The sequence below is a fragment of the Erythrolamprus reginae genome, chromosome 7 (genome assembly GCF_031021105.1).
Source record: "Erythrolamprus reginae isolate rEryReg1 chromosome 7, rEryReg1.hap1, whole genome shotgun sequence".
In the NCBI taxonomy this organism is placed as follows: domain Eukaryota; kingdom Metazoa; phylum Chordata; class Lepidosauria; order Squamata; family Dipsadidae; genus Erythrolamprus; species Erythrolamprus reginae.
The window spans coordinates 76,073,173-76,093,958 of record NC_091956.1 but is presented as its reverse complement, the minus strand read 5'-3'; the positions used below and the strand labels follow the sequence as shown (position 1 = coordinate 76,093,958).

Sequence of the window (20,786 nt, the reverse complement as noted above, 5' to 3'; positions counted from 1 at the left end):
TTGAATAAAATTAAGAGAATATAGTTGGTCTTAATACAAATTTGTAAGTAATCTTTCTTTTGTGTGTTTTATGAATGGAAATAAGACAACAAATAACACAAGGAAGATTTTGTTTGCTCCATTACTTGAATCTATTAGTTCTAAGAGATTAATCCTCTAAAACTAAGTCTCTGACTTAATCAGAATTATGTATCAGAGAGCCTCGGTGGTGCAGTGGTTAGAGTGCAGTATTGCAAGCCACCTCTGCTGATAACTGTTGTGGTTAGCTCTGGCCCAGCTCCTGTCCCAAGGACTGTGGATGTGGGGGAAACATCCACATGCTGTAGGCCTGTTTTGCCCCCGGTGGAATCTGCTGATGAAGGCTCCTCTGACCAAGAAGACATGAGTGACAGGGAGGAGGAGAGTGGGGCAGACAGCTCAGAAGGAGATCAATTATCTAGCTCCTCCTTGGATTCAGAACAAGAGTTAATGATACAGCCATGCATGCGGAGAGCGATGCATAGGCAACAACAACTGAGAGATTATTATCAAAGAAAATTAGGCCACCTGTGGTTGGGTGGGGCTGTGGTCATTAGTGAGGCTGCTATAAAGAGCAGCCTGAGGGTTTGGAAATTGAGGAGGATTATCTGATCGTTGTGTTTCGTGACTGCTTTACTGACTTTGACCATTTATGTGCTGATTTTTCCCCGCTTTGAAACTAAACCAGGGCAAAGTGTGTTTCACTTTGTGAAAGAAGAAGGACTGTGAATTGCCTCACAGCTGCAAGCTAAGTATCACAGAACTGATAAGGGACTTGTACAAATTACCAGTTTGTTTGGAGATGAGTGCTCTTTGCTATACCAAAAGAATGCTTGGTTTAAGTGAATTTTCATGATAAAGAACATTGTTTTGAATTTTCAAACGTGTGTGTGTCTGAAATTTGTACCTGTGAATTGTTGGGAGGAGTCTACCAGAGAGCCCGACAGAACACAAGCTACCTCTGCTGATAACCGGCTACCAGCAGTTTGGCAGATCGAATCTCAGTAGGCTCAAGGTTGACTTAGCCTTCCATCATTCCAAGATCAGTAAAATCAGAACCCAGATTGTAAACTGCTTAGAGAGGGTTCTAAAGCACTGTGAAGCGGTATATAAGTCTAAATGCTATGTAGTATGCCTTTAAGATAATTTTTATTATTTTCTGTTAAAATGAATGTCTATCTATCCTGGATCCCAGAAAACAGCTGTAGGAAACCCTAATTTGTTCCAGTTTTGGAGTCTATGCCTGCAGATGTTTCCATATGGTGTCTTTAGCCCTGGCAGGAAGCAAATAAATGATGATAAGGAGATGTTATCCACTCAGTCATTTCCGACTCTTGGCGATTCTATTGGCAAGGTCTCTGCATGATCTTGTACTACTTCTTTCAGTTGTTCTATGTTCTGGCTACTGTCAGCTTTAATGGTGTCCAGCCACTGCATCTGTTGTGACTTGGTTTTATTTTATTGCTACCTCTTTTCAAACTTATTCGATTTTGTCACTGAATTTTCCCTCACTCACCCATGACATGGCCAAAATAAGTGAGAGACAATTTTGTTATTTTTGTCTTCCTGTGACATATTTGACCAGATTATCTCAGGGACTGCCTTCTGCCGCACGAATCCCAGCGACCAGTTAGGTCCCACAGAGTCCGAGTCCCATCAACTAAACAATGTCGTTTGGCGGGACCCAGGGGAAGAGCCTTCTCTGTGGCAGCCCCGGCCCTCTGGAACCAATTCCCCCCAGAGAATAGAATTGCCCCCACCCTCCTTGCCTTTCGTAAGCTCCTTAAAACTCAATTTACGCATGGTATGTTTCTATGTATCTTTGGTTTTATAATAAGGGTTTTTTAGTTGTTTTAGTATTGGATTGTTACATGCTGTTTTTATCACTGTTGTTAGCCGCCTCGAGTTCATGGAGTGGGGCGGCATACAAATCCAATAAATACAAATACAAATGTCTATACTAGTATCCCCTTGTTACTTCACTGTAGGAGGATATCTAAGGTTATTCTTTAACCTGACTCCCTAACATGTAGAAATAGTTGATTTCATACTGACTATGTGGGATGAGAAATAGTTTGGTAAGTTTGATAAACATTTTTGGAAAAACTAACATTCGGCAAAACTTGCTTTGGATTACAGAATTTGTTCACCATAGCCCAATGATAAATTCTGCATCTCTAGGAATCAAGATAAAAAAACAACAAAGTTATTAGCGATGTTATTCTCTTTCTTTTCTTGTAGGACACGGTCTTTTCTTGAGGGGAGGCTGCCTGTCAGGCAGAAGCCATTTTACATGGGGTCTTTGGCCTGCCACACTTTGTATTATTTTAATATGTGTTCTTTGCTGTGAGAATTTGGGAGGGGTCTCTACATGAGGGATATCTGCATGTAGCCATAACAAATTCCTTCTAGATTGTCAAGGTCATCCTTTGTCTTTGCACTCCTGCACCTGCACAGAAGGAGATGGGTGTTGCTGCACAGTTTCCAGCTGAAGATTGGTCAATGTGATAGACTTAGGGGTTTGGGGCAAAGGCTTGAACTTTCAACTGGGTGGAAAAACCCCGGGGACATCAGATGTGGGTTTCTCCCAGGTGTGCCAACATGGCTCTGCTAATAAATTGGAACTTTAAGGAATACTTCACCTCGGACTCTGATTTAAGTTTTGATGTTATTTGGAACCCTGACAATTTTCTTCTTTATTTTAATGTATCGTAGAACTGATTCCCTGTTCAAACAATAATATTCACTGCAGTTATGACTGTGGACAGACACCCAAAGGGCCTGTTTGCTTTTGTCCTGAAGGGTCAGTTCTCCAAGCCGATGGGAAAACCTGTTCAGGTAAACATATGTAATTATTTTTCAATGTTTATTCTGAAAATGTTGCTGTGGATGACGAATTCTAGATATTGAATTAGGATAATATTTTATAATGGACAGTGTTTAGCATTTGTATTGTACTTCAGCTTTCTATACCCTGGTGTTGAACCAACCTGGCAACTATCATCATCATCATCATCATCATCATTATTATTAATATCATCATCATCTGCGAGACCGCCTTCTGCCGCATGAATCCCAGTGACCGGTTAGGTCCCACAGAGTTGGTCTCCTCCAGGTCCCGTCAACTAAACAATGTTGTTTGGCGGGACCCAGGGGAAGAGCCTTCTCTGTGGCGGCTCCGACCCTCTGGAATCAGCTCCCTCCAGATATTAGAACTGCCCCCACCCTCCTTGCCTTTCATAAACTCCTTAAAACCCACCTCTGCCATCAAGCGTGGGGGAACTGAAATATCTCCCCCGCCTGTGTAGTTTTTTGTGTATGATATGACTGCATGTATGTTTTTATATATTGGGGTTTCTTGTTTTTTAGACTTTTTAAATGTATTATTGTTATTTTAGATTCTAACTATTAGATTTGTAATTATATATTGTTTTTATCATTGCTGTAAGCCACCCCAAGTCTACGGAGAGGGGCGGCATAAAAATCAAATAAATAAATAAACAAACAAACAAACAAACAAACAAATAAATAAATAAATAAATAAAACTAATTATTATTATTATTAATTAGATTTATATCATGTCCCTCCCCAAAGACAAAAACAGTACAAATCCAATAATTAAAACAGTTTAAAACTCTTAATATAAAAAACAATCGTACATCTCATACAAACCATACATAAAACGGAAACGGCCCAGGGGAATCAATTTCCCAATGCTTGATGACAGAGGTGGGTTTTAAGGAGTTTACGAAAGGCAAGGAGGGTGGGGACAATCCTAATCTCCGGGGGGAGTTGATTTGAGAGGGTCGGGGCCACCACAGAGAAGGTTCTTCCCCTGGGTTCTGCCAGACAACATTTTTTCGTTAGCGGGACCCGGAGAAAGCCAACTCTGTGGGACCTAACCTGTCGCTGGGATTTGTGCGGCAGAAGGCGGTTCCGAAGATATTCTGGTCCAATGCCATGAAGGGCTTTATAGGCCATAACCAACACTTTGAATTGTGACTGGAATCTGATCAGCAACCAATGCAGACTGGGGAGTGTTGGTGTAACATGGGCATGCCTTGGGAAGCTGCATCCTGCACGATCTGAAGTTTCCAAACACTTTTCAAAGGTAGCCCCATGTAGAGAACATTACAGTAGTCGAACCTCGAGGTGATGAGGGCGTGAGTGACTGTGAGCAGTGACTCCCGGTCCAGGTAGGGCCACAACTGGTGCAACAGGCGAACCTGGGCAAACGCCCCGCTCGCCACAGCTGAAAGATGGTTCTCTAATGTAAGCTGTGGATCTAGAACATACTTAGAAGAATCCAAGCCTGGCAAAACAATAGCGTTTAGAATGATTATCCATTTTTAAAAAGTGACTCTGTTTTAGGTTGTACATCGCCTGATAATGGTGGTTGTAGCCAGATTTGTACATCTTTGAGTCCAACAACCTGGGATTGTGGTTGTTTTCCTGGCTTTGTTCTCCAGGAGGACAAAAGACATTGTGCTGCTTCAAGTAAGTATTGTGATCTTTGGACTCATCCTTACATGAAAATGTCTTATAAATGGGTTTTAAAAGATTGGAATGGATAGGGTATTTTTTGGAGGGGTTTGGCTAAGGAGACATTTACAGTTATATTTATGTTCTACTTAAATTTATTATGAAGTTTTCTTTTAGCCAAGTACTACTGGTATATTCTCAGAGTAAAATATATCTAATGCAGGTAATTCTAGTCCTCAGGAAAAATAAATAAAAGTATGTAACAATATTCATCAACCTGTTTTGAAAGATATAAAGAACTGTCGCATTTTGCATATGTTAAATATTTACTTACTTACTTACTTACTTACTTACTTACTTACTTACTTACTTACTTACTTAGTCAGTCCAATACACAATGAGGATTTTAGTGGATATATATCTATACACACATAGTAAAATGCATGATGAAGGTTATAGAGGAGATACTCATAGTCAAATAAATCTAAGAAATAATAGAAAAGAAGATATAGTAATAGAACATATCAATGAAAGAATAGAAGAAGAAGTGGTACCTCGAGATACGAGTTTAATTCGTTCCGGACCTGGGCTCTTAAGTCGAGCAGCTCTTATCTCGAATGACTTTTCCCCATAGGAATTAATGTAAATAATTTTAATTGGTTCCAGCCCTCAAAAAACTCACAAAGTTAGTCTAAATTATGCAGAAAGACATGTTTTTAATGAAGAAATGTACATGTACATATAAATGAATAATGAAGTTTCTTTCACTTAACTTGTAAACTTTCTTAAACTTTTAAATTTACATATGTTCAACTTCTCTGCCACCCAATCCTGTAGGACAGAGGTCCCCAACCCTTTTTGCACCAGGGACCGGCTTTAAGCGATCAAGAGAGGAATGGGTGAATGAATGGACGGAGGGTGGGAAGGAAGGAAGGAAAGAGGGAAGGGACAGGAACAGAGGAAGGAAGGAAGGAAACTTATGAAAGGGGAGAGTAAGAGAGGAATGAGTGAAGGGAGGGAGGGAGGGAAGAAGGTGGGAAGGAGAAAGAAAAGAAGAAATAGAGGAAGGGAAGGTAAAAGAGAGAAAGAAAAAGAGCAAGAAAGAAAGAAAGAAAGAAAGAAAGGGGGAAGGGACAGGAACAGAGGAAGGAAGCAAGGAAACTTATGAAAGGGGAGAGTAAGAGAGGAATGAGTGAAGGGAGGGAGGGAGGGAAGAAGGTGGGAAGGAGAAAGAAAAGAAGAAATAGAGGAAGGGAAGGTAAAAGAGAGAAAGAAAAAGAGCAAGAAAGAAAGCTGCAAGCACCCCCCGAGCCCCCCAGGCCGGCTGCAACCTTTTAAAACACGCGCGCCGCTTCGCAGCTGTCTCCTGAAGCCGAACGCGGAAGTTAGCATTTGGCTTCAGGAGACAGCTCCTTGGCGCTTGTATCTCGAATTTGGGCTTGTAAGTAGAACAAAAATATCTCTCCCCTCCCAGCTCTTATCTCGAGTTGCTCTTAAGTAGAGCAGCTCTTATGTCGGGGTTCCACTGTATAGGAATAGAAGAAAGGTATAGGAGATATAGGAGAGCAATAGGACAGGGGACGGAAGGCACTCTAGTGCACTTGTACTCGCCCCTTACTGACCTCTTAGGAATCTGGATAGGTCAATCATAGATAATCTAAGGGTAAAGTGCTGGGGGTTTGGGGATGACACTATGGAGTCCGGTAATGAGTTACATGCTTCGACAACTCGGTTACTGAAGTCGTATTTTTTACAGTCAAGTTTGGATCGGTTAATATTAAGTTTAAATCTGCTGTGTGCTGTTGTGTTGTTGTGGTTGAAGCTGAAGTAGTTGCTGACAGGCAGGACGTTGCAGCATATGATCTTGTGGGCAATACTTAGATCTTGTTTAAGGCGTCTTAGTTCTAAACTTTCTAGGCCCAGGATTGAAAGTTATTTATAATCATTTTGTAATTAATATAATCTGTGTTTAGTGTAAAGATTGTAAATGAGAAGAAAAGAGAGAAAGTCCAGGCTACAATCTGATTCTTTCAATTTTTATCTGCAGAGGGTTGAAGTAGAAGACTTAACATGTTATTACATTTATTATAAACAGGACCAAAGCCATTTCTGTTGTTTGCAAACAGTCAAGATATCCGTAGCATTGCTTTCGATGGGACACAATACTCCAGAGTCCTGGGCTGGCAGATGGGAAAAGTTTTAGGTCTGGACTGGGACCCGAGGGAAAGTAAGGTAAGGATTTTTTAAAAAAGAAAGAAAGGGGGATTTTAAAATACAGTGCTCCCTCGATTTTCGAGGGTTCAAACTTCGCGAATATCCTATACCATGGTTTTTCAAAAAATATTAATTAAAACATACTTCGTGGTTTTTTTCCTATACCACGGTTTTTCCCATCCGATGATGTCATACGTCATCGCCAAATTAATAATTTTTGCAAATAAATAACAAAAAAAATCCTTGATCCTTGGAACAAACTTCCAGCAGACGTGGTAGATAAATCCACAATAACTGAATTTAAACATGCCTGGGATAAACATATATCCATCCTAAGATAAAATACAGGAAATAGTATAAGGGCAGACTAGATGGACCATGAGGTCTTTTTCTGCCGTCAGACTTCTATGTTTCTAAAAAATAATTATTGTTAATAAATAATTATGTTTATAAATATCAGGATCACTAAGTGCCTTATTCAATGGTGAGTACCAGTAATAATGGTGAGTAAATGGTTGTTAAGGGAATGGGAAATGGTAATTTAGGGGTTTAAAGTGTTAAGGGATGGCTTGTGATACTGTCCATAGCCAAAAATGGTATATTTACTTCTGCATCTCTACTTCGCAGAAATTCGACTTTCGCGGGCGGTCTCGGAACGCATCCCCCGTGGAAATCGAGGGAACACTATATTGCAAAGATCAATGCTCTTACTGCATTGCTCCATGATATATATAAAGTACTTCTTATTGCTAAATGCCTTGAGCCAAATGACTTGGGCTTTCTAAAACAATGAGCACTTATCAGCAGTTATATGCTCACATGACATATACGTCATATATAAACTTGCCACATTTGTTTCAAAAATACTAACTAAATTATTCTATTAGCAATAGCAATAGCATTTACATTTACTGTTTGTTCGTTTATTTATATATTCAATTTTTTTTATGCCACCCTTCTCCTTAGACTCAGGGTGGCTTACAACATGTTAGCAATAGCACTTTTTACAGCATATTGCTGCCACAATCCGCGTCCTCATTTTACCCACCTCAGAAGGATGGAAGGCTGAGTCAACCTTGAGCCGGTGATGAGATTTGAACTGCTATCCAGGCTGACAGCTGTCACGGCCTCTCCTGGAAGTGAATTCCATAAACCAATGACCCTCTGGGTGAAGAAATATTTCCCTTTATTTGTCCCCACTTTAGGTTATAAGTTGAGGACCACCTATAATCACCTATAAACCTTCATTTTTCTTTTTACAGATTTATTTTACCCATACAGACCTGAACTGTATAGAGAGATCTGATCTGGATGGTACCAATCGTGAAAAAGTTGTATGTGACGCAAGTGAGAGACCAGAAGGACTAGCAGTGGACTGGAATAATCGCAAATTGTACTGGACTGACCCCAGGTATGCTTTTTGCATAAATATTGTAGGACTGGTAGTGAAAAAATTATGATGGTAAATAAACAACTGGCAAAAAAAAGGAGAATGACTGAAATGTTTTATTATTTTTTACTTTATTTTATTTGTCATGTACGTATTGGTAGTATACAAATAAATAACACTGTTTATATACATGGTATTGGTACTAATAAGAGAGAAACTGATTAATTGTTCCAACTGTCAGGAAATTTCTCCTTAGTTCTAAGTTGCTTTTCTCATGCTTTTCATGAAGTTACTAATTTAATTTATGGATTCTGTTTCCTCCTACCCTGATTCAGTTCTAATTCAGTTTACATCTAGGAGGGGATCTAAGGAGAAACATTTAATTAATATCTTGGTGTAAGAGGATCAGCTGGAAGGAGGCAAGTAAAGTTACAGGCTAAAGTTATTGCCATAGGAAACCTCCTTCTGTTTTGCCTACTTTGCAGGAAATGTAGCATTGAAAGTAGTAATCTCAATGGAGTGCAGAGAAAAACAATCATCCAGGAGAAGATGTTCCATCCTCAAGGAATCGCTGTTCATCCATTTACCAGGTAAAACATCAAGTCAAATTTGATTTCAAACTGTTATTGGAACCACCTGCTACCGCATGAATCCCAGTGACCGATAAGGTCCCACAGGGTTGGCCTTCTCCGGGTCCCGTCGACTAAACAATGTCGTTTGGCGGGCCCCAGGGGAAGAGCCTTCTCTGTGGTGGCCCCGTCCCTCTGGAATCAACTCCCCCCAGAGATTAGAACTGCCCCCACCCTCTTTGTCTTTTGTAAACTACTCAAGACCCATCTATACCGCCAGGCATGGGGGAGTTGAGACACCTTGCCCCCAGGCTCTTTATATTTTATGTTTGGTATGTATGTGTTGTTTGGTTTTTAAATATGATAGGGTTTTATATGCTTTATATAGATTTGTTTCGCTATAATGTTGTTTTTATTATTGTTGTGAGCCGCCCTGAATCTTCTGAGAGGGGCAGCATACAAATCTAATAAATTATTATTATTATTATTATTATTATTATTATTATTATTATTATTATATTGTTATTAGGCAGCCAAGAATAAACTCTGTGAAACCATTGCTCCTATTGCAATTATTTTTTCTGTGCAGAGATTTTGCAGCAGTAATGGGTTGCTACCCGGTACATGCCACGCTACGTATTGGTAGTGAAAATGGGTGACCAGCGTGAGTGCATTTGTCTCCAAGTGAGAGTTGGCTTCTGCGCATGTGCAGGAAGTGAAATCTTGCGAGAGGATTTGTGCACGAGAGAGCTTTCGGTGATTTTTGGCGGTTTTTTGCTTCTGCGCATGTGCAGAAGCAAAAAAATAACCGAAATCTCAATCGACCGCATGGCCTCTCGCAACATTTGGCTTCCTGCACATGCGCAGAAGCCAAATCTCACTCGGAGAGGTGCATGTGCCCGCCAATCACCCAAAGCTGCGCGCAGATTGTACCGGCAGTGGCGGTAACTAGGAAGCCCCGCCTATTTTGCAGGCACAGTGGTACCTCTACCTAAGAACTTTTCTAGATAAGAACCGGGTGTTAAGACTTTTTTGCCTTTTCTCTTTTTTGGGGGGGTGTTTATAAAAAAATTCTTTATTTTTCTTCCTACATACAATAAAACAACATAAAAAAACCCAGAGAATCAATGCTTAAAATAATAATTAATGATATTTTTTTGATGCGTTAAACATTCAGAGAGGAAAAAACCCGCTAATAATACTTTCAATATGTACTTTTTATCGTCTTCTTTGCTAAGTTAATTAAAATTAACTACACATGAGATATATTTCATCTACAGATAACAATATTATGAAATCTCTTTTGTCTCTTCTCAAGAACCATTTTCTAATTACAAACCCGAGTCTCTGAAATTGTAAATGGAAAAGGCAGGGAGAAGCCTCCGTGGGTCCTCTCTAGGAATCTCCTGGGAGGGAACAGGGCCAGAAAAAGCAGGGAGAAGCCTCCATGGGACCTCTCTAGGAATCTCCTGGGAGGGAACAGGGCCGGAAAAATCAGGTAGAAGCCTCTGTGAAGCCCCTCTGGGAATCTCCTGGGAGGAAACAAGACCTCCGCCCTCCCTGTGGTTTCCCCAATCGCACATATTATTTGCTTTTACATTGATTCCTATGGAAAAAATTGCTTTGTCTTACAAACTTTTCTACTTGAGAACCTGGCACAGAACAAATTAAGTTCGTAAGTAGAGGTACCACTGTATAGTTATTGAAGGTGCAGATTGATGGTGCAGTAGCTTAGAGGTGGAGCTCTTATCTCATAATCAAGAGTTTGTGAGTTTGATCCTAGGTAGAGGGAGCAATTTAGCAAACAGTTTGCCAGAACCAGTGCGAACCAGATGAATCCCACTACTGACAAATACCCTGTGCTTGAAGGGTATTATGGAGACCACTTGCCAGTAGAGTCACCAAGAATTAGACACAACTAAATGATTAAACACAACAAATTTTGCATTCTGTCTGCTCATCAGTCTGCCTGCTCTTTGTTTAAGAGATTGGTAACTGGAGGTCACTTCCTTCTGCCTTTCTTCTCAGACAGCCAGGCCCAGAGCACATTCTTTTGGTTCTTTTCTAAATAGTTAGCTAGATGTTTGACTTTCTCTTATCCCTATGGAGCATTTCCAATATATAAATTTCATTTTCTATTCTAAGTCATAAATCTGGTAATTGTCCAACGACTTTTGCCTCCTATATTTTAATCATGGTTGAGGGATGAAAGATGGATTTTAAAAACACAAAATTATTACCCATGAATATTGTTTATATTTCACTCTGACAGATATAGATTTTTATGTGTTCTTTGATTTGCCACGTAAAAGGATTTTTAAAAAATGCAATGACTTATTTTGTTTTCCTTCAATAAAGGGAGCTGTTTTGGACAAACCTAGGGATCAATCCACATATTGGAAAATCTACTTTACAAGGCTCGGAGCGTATTATTATAATAAATTCAGACTTACTTTGGCCCAGTGGAATCACTATTGACTACGCTGAGGACAAGCTGTATTGGTGTGATGCCAAAATGTCTGTGATCGAAACTGCAAACCTGGATGGTTCTAACCGCCAAATACTTACACAGAATGATGTAGGTGAGGCTTCGGAAAGCTAGCTTTCTATCCAACAATGCACTGATGAAAATGCCAATTGAAGAATGACCTCAGTACAATCTTTTTTGTTGTTGTACTAGTTATCCATCATTGCTGCCCCAGCAAAATTGATTATTTTATTTTATTTTATTTTATTTTATTTTATTTTATTTTATTTTATTTTATTTTATTTTATTTTATTTTATTTTATTTTATTTTATTTTATTTTATTTTATTTTATTTTATTTTATTTTATTTTATTTTATTTTATTTTATTTTATTTTATTTTATTTTATTCGTTATTTATTTGTTTATTTGTTTATTTGTTTATTTGTTTATTTGTTTATTTATTTGTTTGTTTGTTTGTTTGTTTGTTTATTTGTTTGTTTATTTATTTATTTATTTATTTATTTATTTATTTATTTATTTATTTATTTATTTATTTATTTATTTATTTATTTATTTATTTATTTATTTATTTATTTATTTATTTATTTATTTATTTATTTATTTATTTATTTATTTATTTATTTATTTATTTATTTATTTATGCCACCCCTCTCCGAAGACTCGGAGTCCAGTGATGAAAACAGCAAATTCCTGCAAACATCCATGATAGTCAGTTGGTTATTATATGCCATCCCGAGTCCACGGAGAGGGGAGGCATATAAGTCCAATTAATAAATAATATTTTTTTTGGTTCACCCATCCATATTGCATTACTTCTCTGGTATGATTCCACCTTCCTTCCTTCCTTCCTTCCTTCCTTCCTTCCTTCCTTCCTTCCTTCCTTCCTTCCTTCCTTCCTTCCTTCCTTATTTACTTATTTATTTTGTTCAATACGAAGGTTATAGAGGATACGGTAGAGAAGAAATACGAGATATAGGAGAGACTATAGGACAGGGGATGGAAGGCACTCTAGTGAGCTTATGTACGCCCCTTACTGACCTCTTAGGAATCTGGAGAGGTCAACCATGGATAATCTAAGGGTAAAATATTGGGGATTCCTAGAGTCCGGCAAGGAGTTCCACGCTTCGACAACCCGATTACTAAAGTCATATTTTTTACAGTCAAGTTTGGAGCGGTTAATATTAAGCTTGAATCTGTTCTGTCCTCTTGTGTTGTTGTGGTTGAAGCTGAAGTAGTCTTTGACAGGCAGGACATTGCAGCATATGATCTTGTGGGCAATACTTAGATCATGTTTAAGGCGTCGTAGTTCTAAGCTTTCAAGACCCAGGATTGTAAGTCTAGTTTCTTACGGTACTCTGTTTCGAGTGGAGGAATGAAGGGCTCTTTTTGTGAAGTATCTTTGAACATTTTCAAGGGTGTTAATGTCTGAGATGCAATATGGGTTCCAAACAGATGAGCTTGCCTGAAAATGAAGAAGAAAAATAGGGTTGGGGTTTTATTTTAATGGGAAGTAGTAAAATGTTAAAGGAATTATATCTGGACTCTGTTTTCGAGAGCAAATAGCTACAGGACCCACCTGATCCACATTCCAATGTATGTTTGTTCTGATAAACCAACAGGGCGCTAGCTAAGGCAGGGGTCTCCAATTTGGCAACTTTAAGACTTTTGTGGACTTCAACTCCCAGAATTCCTCAGCCAGCAAAGCTGAATTCTGGGAGTTGAAGTCCACAGGTCTTAAAGTTGCCAAGGTTGGAGACATCTGAGCTAAAGGAGTGAGCTTAACAAAGGGACTGGTGTGTATGATTTTCCCACCCTCTCCCCCTTTCCCTTTCTCCCTCCTGACTTTGTTGAAGTTTTGTGCAAAGAAATGTGAACAAAATTTGAAAACTGAAGTACTGTGTGCCCATAAAGGAAAGAAAATAGAGCACATACTCCTCTCTCCTTTAGCTCAGCTATTAATAAGTTAACATTACTGTGGTGATTCTTATTGCAGCACTACTGCCATCTAGTGTCCATTTGAGGTACTGAGAAGATGCTTCTGTGGAGGAGACAAATGGATGACTCTTGAGATTCAGTGTTCTCTCTTAGTTGGTGGTAATATGCTTCCAACTACCAGTTGCAGGGGGAGAATAGCAGATGGGTGTTGGAGTAACGTGTTGCAGAAGCCAGTCTGCCTCAGACCAAGATATCAGGATCTGTTGTCTTGAAGATAATTGAAGACAAGTACTGTACTGCAGAGTTTCTTAGAAAAATATTTACTTCTTTGGTAACAAACTTACACTATTTATACTGTAACTATTTCTCCCTAGAAGTACACAACACTCACAATTCTCTATCTACTCTTCTCAGCTACAAGTCTTCAGCCACGATATTCTTCAGCACCACAAGGCACACTAATTCACAATATCTTCCAGCCACAAGCCACAATATCTCTAAGCCTTAAGCCACTCTTAAAATGTCTTCTGCCGCATGAATCCCAGCGGCCGATAAGGTCCCACAGAGTTGGCCTTCCCCAGGTCCCATTGACTAAACAATGTTGTCTGGCAGGCCCCAAGGGAAGAGCCTTCTCTGTGGCGGCCCCCACCCTCTGGAAATAACTCCCCCCAGAGATCAGAACTGCCCCCACCCTCCTTGTCTTTTGCAAATTACCAGGCATGGGGGAATTGAGACATCTTCCTCAGGCTTTTATAGTTTTATGTATGGTATGCGTGTGTTGCATGGCTTTTAAATGATGGGTTTTTTAGATGCTTTTTAAATATTAGATTTGTTTACATTGTCACACTGTTTTATTATTGTTGTGAGCCGCCCTGAGTCTTCGGAGAGGGGGCGGCATATAAATCTAATAAATAATAATAATAATAATAATAATAATAATAATTATTATTATTATTATTTATTTTTCTCTTTTCTTTTCTCTTCCTTAATATCCTACGTGAGCCCCATAGGATATTAAGGAAGATGAATAAAACCCACATATTAGTGGGTTTTATTCATATATATCTTCATGTGATCTTCTACCTACTTTATGCCAGTATGCCAACAAAAGATTTAGGAGTCTTGGCTACCTTAACAATTGAATGGTTAATATATCATGGAGGTATATATGTATATAATGGAACTGTCCATCTTTTATCTGCATACTAGGCCATCCCTATGGCATCGCAGTTTTTGAGCACCACATTTGGGTATCCGACTGGACTAGGCCATCATTACTGAGAATAGAAAAGAAGAACGGCCTCAAGAAGATTCGCCTCGGAGGAAGCATGCTGAGACCCTCTTCACTGCTTGTAGTTCATCCTTTAGCTAAACCAGGTACACTGTATGTCAAGCATATTTCAGTACTTCTTAGGAGTTCTAAAATATTAGAAGCAAACTTGCTGGCAAGTGTTGCAAACAGCGATAATAAAATAGCATTGTAATACATTTTATAATATAGTGGTTGAAATCCCTAGGGGTGTGTAACAGGGGTAAGCTCCCGTTACTTGTCCCAGCTTCTGCCAACCTAGCAGTTTGAAAGCAAATTAAAAAATGCAGTAGGGACCAATTTTGGTAAGAAAGTAGCAACGTTCCGTTCGCCTTTGGCGCTTAGTCACGTCTTCGGGAAGTGCTGGCTCTTCAGCTTTGAAACAGACATGAGCACTGCCCCCTAGAGCAATGATGGGGAACCTTTTTTCCCCTCAGGTGCCAAAAGAGCGTGTGCGTGCACTATTGCGCATGTGTGAGTGCCCAATGTTGGCTTGTCTCAGTTAGGCTATGAAACCTTCGACAACACCGAGCAGAGAATTTTAACAGAGCATGGATGTGTGATAAAGCCAAGACACAGACTTAGTTAAATAAGTATTATTTACATATAAACAAAATATAGAAACAATCCAGAATAAGCACGAAGCAAATACAGAATAATAAGCACTGAGCTATTACAAGATTAGCACAAAGCAAAATACAGTATAGATAATAAGCACAAAGCTTATACAAGAAGATACGCACAAAGCGTAAACACAACTCCCCCTTCTCTCAGGCAAAGTGAAAAGGAAGTGACCGAGCAGAATAATGAGCTTTTATAGCTTCAATGAGGAAGTGACGAAACAGCCTTGAATATTAACTCTTCAAGTACAAGTTAACCCTTTGACTGCACATTAACTCTTTAAGTACAAGTTTGGTACAAGTGTACAATATGCAGTTTACAATGGCAATCCCTAACAACCATGTACCTTGTACTAACACCCACATCTGTGAAGTCTGCGGAGAGGGGGGCATACAAATCCAATAAATAATAATAATAATAATAATAATAATAATAATAATAATAATCCATAATTCAATGCCTGGGGAAGATGAAAACAGCTTCCCCTGCCCTTCCTGGAGGCCCTCTGGAGGCCAGAAATGGTCTGTTTCGCAACTTCTGGTAGACCCAGTAGGTTTGTGTTTCACCCACCCCAGGCTCCAAAGGATTCCAAAAACACCCTCCCCCATCCTCCCGAAGGCTCTCTAGAAGCCCAAAATGCCCTCCCAGAGCCTCTGTGCGAGCCAAAAATCAACTGGCTGCACATACATGCATGTTGGAGCTGAACTAAGGCAACGGTTGATGTGCCAGCACATATGGCTCCATGTACCACTTGTGGCACCTGTGCCATAGGTTCGCCATCACTGCCCTAGAATCAGGAACGACTAGCACATATGTGCAAGGGGAACCTTTCTCTTTATGGCAAGCGATGCAACTCTATTACTGGTATAATTTGACAGATACAATAATGTTCTGTGGGGCTCTCTGGTAAAATCCTCCCAAAAATTCACAGGTACAAATTTCAGACACACACACCTTTGAAAATTCAAAACAATGTTCTTTATAATGAAAATTCACTTAAACTAAGCCCTCTTTTGGTATAGCAAAGAGCACTGGTCTCCAAACAAACTGGTAATTTATACAAGTCCCTTATCAGTTCTGTGATACTTAGCTTGCAGCTGTGAAGCAATTCAAAGTCCTTCTTTCACCAAGTGAAACACACTTTGCTCTGGTTTAGTTTCAAAGCGTGGAAAAATCAGCACACAAAAAGTCAGTCAGTAAAGCAATCATGAAACACAATGATCAGATAATCCTCCACCCACAGGCTGCTATTTATAGCAGCCTCACTAATCACCACAGCCCCACCCAACCACAGGTGGCCTCATTTTCTTTGATAATAATCTCTCAATTGTTGTTGCCTATGCATCGCTCTCCGCATGCATGGCTGTATCATTAACTCTTGTTCTGAATCCAAGGAGGAGCTAGATAATTGATCTCCTTCTGAGCTGTCTGCCACACTCTCCTCCTCCCTGTCATTCATGTCTTCTTGGTCAGAGGAGCCTTCATCTTCAGATTTCACCGGGGGCAAAGCAGGCCTTAGCATATGGATGTCTCCCTCACATTCACAGTCCTTGGGGCAGGAGCAGGGCCAGAGCTAACCGCAACACAATAAGAAGTCAAACTTTTTTGCTTTAATTTAGCAGTTGAAGGCATTCTCCACTAGTAAAATAACAATTTTGAAATGACACAGCGCGGTGGTGTATATCACCTACTTATTTTTGCTCTTTCAGGACATATCTCTCCATACAAGGAAGATGCGTTAGGAAAGAAAATGTTTGCCGGAGAAATATCATCCCAGCATCTTCTGATTAACAGCAAATATGGTGATAGCCACAGGGAGGAGACACAGACGCTGACCGCTGAAGTTGTGGTGTCTAGTAAAGATTGCCTTTTTAAATTTCTATTTTTTAAAAAAAATATTTTTATTGGTTTTGCACATTGATATATAACATAAAACAAACATAAAACAATGCACAGTGCATGGGCCCATCACTCGACTAACAATACCCACCACCACCACCACCAATTAGGGGGTTCAAATATTTACTAGTTTATGTTCTTTTATTTCCTTAGCTCTATTTTGCATTTGTTTACTATTCAAAGAGGGATTGGAGTTTATTTTTCACATTTTCGTCACAAATTCTACTCAACGTATAATCTTTCACCTTATTCCATCGTACCATCAGCTTCTCCAATTTATTTATTATTTATTTTATTTATTTATTTTGTCCAATACACAATGATGGTTTTAGTGGGTATATATCTATATACACATAGTAAAATACATGATGAAGGTTATAGAGGAGATACTCATAGTAAAATATATCTAAGAAATAATAGAAAAGAAGATATAGTAATAGAACATATCAATGAAAGAATAGAAGAAGAGATATAGGAATAGAAGAAAGGTATAGGAGATATAGGAGAGCAACAGGACAGGGGACGGAAGGCACTCTAGTGCACTTGTACTCGCCCCTTACTGACCTCTTAGGAATCTGGATAGGTCAACCGTAGATAATTTAAGGGTAAAGTGTTGGGGGTTTGGGGATGACACTATGGAGTCCGGTAATGAGTTCCACGCTTCGACAACTCGGTTACTGAAGTCATATTTTTTACAGTCAAGTTTGGAGCGGTTTTCATCAAAATTGTTTAATCTTATTTCCATGATTTCAAAATGAATGTGATCCACCATGTACCAGTACCAATTCTGTAATGTCCATTTTTTGGACTCTTTCCAACCCAATACCACTACCGCTTGAGCGCTTTCCAATGCTGCAGTTTTTATTTCTTTGAAGTCTCTTAATTCTCTTTGTTTAACTAATATCGCTATTTCTTTTGTTATTATCCACTTAATATTTAACATTTTATTTATTTCATTCTGCACTTCCTTCCAAAATTTCTGAACTTCGACACACTCCCAGAACATGTGCATAAAGATTCCTTTCTTTTGGCAACCATGCCAACAATTACCTTTCCCTTTCCTCTGGAAGTGTGAAAGTTGTGCTGGTGTATTGTACCATTTATGTAAAATTTTCCTTCTCATCTCACCTTTTTAAATTTCTTAATGACAGAAGGAGATGTGTGTTCAAAATAGCTGATAGGGTCTAAAGAAGCATCTCTGCAGTTTATGCCAATGGCTGATGTGATCATGTGCAATTGGGGCATAGAAAAACCTGCCTTAGATCATTGGTCTGTCGATTCTGCAATGGCAAGTTAAACTGTGCCAGCAACTAGCTTCCTGAAAAAATATTACTTATTTATTCATTTTGCAACATTTATAGCCCCTTCAATCCAAATGGACTCTGATCATGGTACAAAAAGCATTTAGAAAGTAAAGTACTAGCTAGCACTATCTAAATTAAGACAAGGGTTGAGTGAGAGCCAGCTTGCTGTAGTGATTAAGGCAGAAGTGGGGAACGATGGCCCCTTCGTGACTGAAGATTAGCATGGGGTGAGGTATCATCAATATGCCGATGGTACCCAGTTATACATCTCTACCCCATGTCCAGTCAAACAAAGCAGTGGAAGTGATGTGCCGGTGCCTGGAGGCTGTTGCGGCCTGGATGGGTGTCAACAAACTCAAACTCAACCCAGACAAGACGGAGTGGCTGTGGGTTTTGCCTCCCAAGGACAATTCCATCTGTCCGTCCATTACCCTGGGGGGGGGGGGAACTATTGACCCCCTCAGAGAGGGTTCGCAACTTGGGCATCCTCCTCGATCCAAAGCTGGCATTGGAACATCATCTTTCGGCTGTGGCGAGGAGGGCATTTGCCCAGGTCCGCCTGGTGCATCAGTTGCGGCCCTATTTGGACAGGGAGTCACTGCTCACAGTCGCTCATGCCCTCATCACCCCGAGGTTCGATTACTGCAATGCTCTCTACATGGGGCTACCTCTGAAAAGTGTTCGTAAACTTCAGATCGTGCAGAACACGGCCACAAGAGCCATCGTGGGGCTTCCTAGATTCGCCCACGTTTCTGCAACACTCCGCAGTCTGCATTGGCTGCCGATCAGTTTCTGGTCACAATTCAAAGTGTTGGTTATGACCTTTAAAGCCCTGCATGGCATTGGACCAGAGTACCTCCGGAACCGCCTGCTACCACACGAATCCCAGCGACCGATAAGGTCCCACAGTCAGAGTTGGCCTTCTACGGGTCCCATCGACCAAACAATGTTGTTTGGCGGGCCCCAGGGGAAGAGCCTTCTCTGTGGCAGCCCCGGCCATCTGGAATCAACTCCCCCCAGAGATTAGAACTGCCCCCACAATCCTTGTCTTTCGTAAATTACTGAAGACCCATCTATACCACCAGGCATGGGGGAATTGAGACACCTTCCCCCAGGCTTTTTTATATTTATGTTTGGGTATGTATATGTTGTTTGCTTTTTAAAATATGATAGGGTTTTATGTGCTTTTTAATATTAGATTTGTTTTTGCTGGAATTTTTAAAAAATTATTGTTGTGAGCCGCCCTGAGTCTTCGGAGAGGGGTGGCATAAAATCTAATAAATTGAATTGAATTGAATTGAAGATGGCTGGCTCAGGAATTCTGGGAGTTGAAGTTCACAGTTCATAAAAGGCCTATCATTCCTAACCTTTGGATTAAGGCATCAAGCTAGAAGCTGGGAGTCTGTGAATTCTAGTCCCACCATAGGCACAAAGCCAGCTGGTTGACTTTGGACCAGTCACTTTTTCTCAACCACAGGAAGGACGCTAAGTAACTAACTAAAAAACTGACTGACTGAAAAACTGACTGACTGAAAATCTAGCTGACTAAAAAACTAACTGACTAAAAAAATAACTGACTAAAAAACTGACTGAAAAACTGACTGACTGAAAAACTAACTGACTGAAAAAATAACTGACTAAAAAACTAACTGACTGAAAAACTGACTGACTGAAAAACTAACTGACTAAAAAACTAACTGACTGAAAAACTGACTGACTGAAAAAATAACTGACTAAAAAACTGACTGAAAAACTGACTGACTGAAAAACTAACTGACTGAAAAACTAACTGACTAAAAAACTAACGAATAATACTGTTTTGACAGTTACAAAATGCAAATAGGGAAAGAGAATATTCCATAAAATAGGATCTTTCAGTGAGAAGGTTTGTCACCCTCTCCATAACCCATGTGCCTTGTAAAGAGGGGGCAGATGTTTGTGAGTTTGTTCATAATAATTTACTACTGTGAACACATAAACTACGGACAACTGTAGAGTGATAAATTTTCTTATCATTATTTTGTGCCACAGATCAGGACGACTGTATATCATTGGGCTGTGATCTCAATTCCCAATGCATTGCACATCAAAATGGTGCTGTGTGTGAGTGCCAGATGGGATTCATCATGGAAGATCAACTGTGCCATGGTAATTTTACATGACAGATTACAGAGTAATATTAATATTGTATATTTTTGCATGGATTTCATCTTGGGTCATCATTTTGAGATCAGGAATATACCCTTGGCACCATGGCAGTGCCTTCAAAAAGCATACAAGCGATAATAATAATAATAATAATAATAATAATAATAATAATAATAATAATAATAATAATAACTGGTGGCACAAGAACAGGCCATTAGAACAAATGCTGTCAAAGCCAGAATTGAAAAATCAACAGATGATCCAAAGTGCAGACTCTGTAAAGAAACAGATGAAACAATCGATCACATACTCAGCTGCTGCAAAAAGATCGCACAAACTGACTACAAGCATAGATATGATGCTGTGGCACAGATGATCCACTGGAACGTGTGCCGGAACTACCATTT

At 39.6% G+C, this 20,786-nt stretch overlaps 1 protein-coding gene across 1 annotated transcript in view; it reads left to right on the top strand.

Moving 5' to 3' along the window:
• Positions 1–20,786, top strand: part of EGF (epidermal growth factor) — a 64,841-nt gene that overhangs the window by 22,417 nt on the left and 21,638 nt on the right. The window contains exons 8-16 of the mRNA XM_070756670.1: positions 2,734–2,856; positions 4,391–4,516; positions 6,597–6,733; positions 7,978–8,126; positions 8,591–8,695; positions 11,033–11,256; positions 14,308–14,475; positions 16,738–16,884; positions 20,263–20,379. Of these exons, the coding sequence (XP_070612771.1) occupies positions 2,734–2,856; positions 4,391–4,516; positions 6,597–6,733; positions 7,978–8,126; positions 8,591–8,695; positions 11,033–11,256; positions 14,308–14,475; positions 16,738–16,884; positions 20,263–20,379 (1,296 nt within the window). The remainder of the gene's footprint in view (positions 1–2,733; positions 2,857–4,390; positions 4,517–6,596; positions 6,734–7,977; positions 8,127–8,590; positions 8,696–11,032; positions 11,257–14,307; positions 14,476–16,737; positions 16,885–20,262; positions 20,380–20,786) is intronic.